General features: G+C 34.0%; 1 protein-coding gene across 1 annotated transcript in view; it reads right to left on the reverse strand.

Moving 5' to 3' along the window:
• Positions 1-2,058, reverse strand: part of DNAH11 (dynein axonemal heavy chain 11) — a 307,848-nt gene that overhangs the window by 246,929 nt on the left and 58,861 nt on the right. Inside the window, exons 21-22 of the mRNA XM_019651988.1 lie at positions 1,294-1,452; positions 265-348 (exon numbers count right to left, since the gene is read on the reverse strand). Coding sequence (XP_019507533.1) covers positions 265-348; positions 1,294-1,452 — 243 coding nt within the window. The remainder of the gene's footprint in view (positions 1-264; positions 349-1,293; positions 1,453-2,058) is intronic.

The raw sequence follows: 2,058 nt of genomic DNA on the forward strand, positions 1-2,058 counted from the left end.
CCAGTCCAGGCAACTTTAGGAAGCTCAGGGCTACTCATAAATTCATTAGCCCTAATATGCTTTTATCCACTCATTCACAGAAAAGCAGGCTTGATTAAAAGTGCAACTGGCTGAGAGTGGAAAAAAAAAAATACCGTCACATATCAGCCTGTTTGAAGTAAATAAGGACATGCAGCCCAACACACCAGATACTAGGTTAGAGAAGATGGAAGGAGGTGGTGCTGAGAAAGATAAATTGTTGTAATAGACAGTTATGGAACTTGCCTTGGCAAACCTTCTGAGTTCTACATCCATCTGTTCTACATTAATCTGTCTCCACTGGGTTTTAGTCCAATTATCAATGCTTCTCTGAAAACGCACAAGCAGATAAAAGTGTCAACAACATTTGGTGAAAGCAAGTCTCCACAGCAAAATATATAAACTGATGATACACAGTGGTTCTGTGATCCACTGGAAAGTCAATTACTTAAATATTAACTGCACTTGTCAAAGCTTCCCGATCAACAAAACAAAAACGTTGTCAGAACATGTCAAACTTAAGGTTAAAACATTATGATATATTAATGTCTAGTAGCAATGACAAATTCCATACACATACCATCATTATCATTTAATTTTGAGTAATTTTGAATGAACTGGATAAGTATATGACCATTAAATATACCAGATTTTTATTATTCTACATATAACATAAGGTTTCATAAGACAATCTTCATCCATTATAAACACAATACTCAACTTTTTTACTATATTCTATGCCTTGTTCATATATGTCTATATGGTTCTCAACTAACTTCAAAGAAAATTAGGTATAATGCACATTGCAAAATGCCTAGTTCGCTAGAACTTACATTTACACTTACATTTTTAACTTAATTAACAATATACAAATTAACTTTATTTTTAGCCAGGTCTGTTTATAGATGCACACACACATAAGTACAAGCATGTGTATATACATAAGTCTGCATGAACAGGTCACCATATATGTATAATATATATTTATATATTAATTTTTATTTATAGCCTGCATAGTCCCCCAAAAGGATTCTGAGGCAGTCAACTCATTATACGCAAGTTCATTCAGAACTAGAAACAAAAACTGATATTCAGAGAAGAATCTTCTACTAACAGAGAGAGAGAGACAAACTCTAATTCTGGAGGGAAAATCTAATGTCCACGTGTTTCAAGAAATAAAAACCACACAGACCAATACAGATGCTCAAAACTGCTTATTTATACAAAAGAACTACTAAAGGAAAAAAGGATTCTCTAAGAAAAGCAGTGACTTACTCTAACATAAATAATGGCATCCCAGAGTCCCTTGAGCAATTTCATTTCTTTGCGACACTGCTTCATTTGTTTGTACTCTGGAGGAGCCACTTCAAAAAGATGAGTAGATTCTTGCATGTGCAACAGTTCTTCTTCTAATGCCTCAAGCTCTTGATGTGCCTAAGGAGAAAACACACACACATACACATACACACACACACACACGTGAACACCCTTAATATCCTATGAACTGCCAGAGACAGCGAAACCACATACTTTTGTAACTCAATGGTTATGTCAATGTTTACAACTTTGATTTTAAAAAGAAAAAAAATTAATCTGCAGTATAATTATTGGTAAAATGTACAAGGCTTTAGATGAACAAACTCACAGCTACTCAAAACATGAGAGTAGACTATAAATAAATACATTAATGTTATTAATACTCTCCCTTACATATTTCAGCAAAATGTGCTCTGGCATCAGATTTCTGTGGATAAAATTTTTCCGCTTGATGTTCACTGTACAGCTGGGGACTTTGCTGGGCAGCAAAAGATGAGGCTCTAGAAGCTTCCACTTAATGAACAAATCACTTCTATTCCACTTACATGAACTCAATACACGTGGTTCTTAACAATTACGTTTAGATTGTTCATGAAAATTTCATATGACATTAAACAAAGCTAGCCATCCTCTTAAGCTGTTTCCCTGTTAATTATCTTTATGGGCGTTAGGCAAGTATCAAAAAAAAAAAAAAACTAACAAAAGCGAAAAAAAACTAAAAAA

Source organism: Hipposideros armiger, unplaced genomic scaffold (assembly GCF_001890085.2).
Source record: "Hipposideros armiger isolate ML-2016 unplaced genomic scaffold, ASM189008v1 scaffold_171, whole genome shotgun sequence".
Taxonomy (NCBI): domain Eukaryota; kingdom Metazoa; phylum Chordata; class Mammalia; order Chiroptera; family Hipposideridae; genus Hipposideros; species Hipposideros armiger.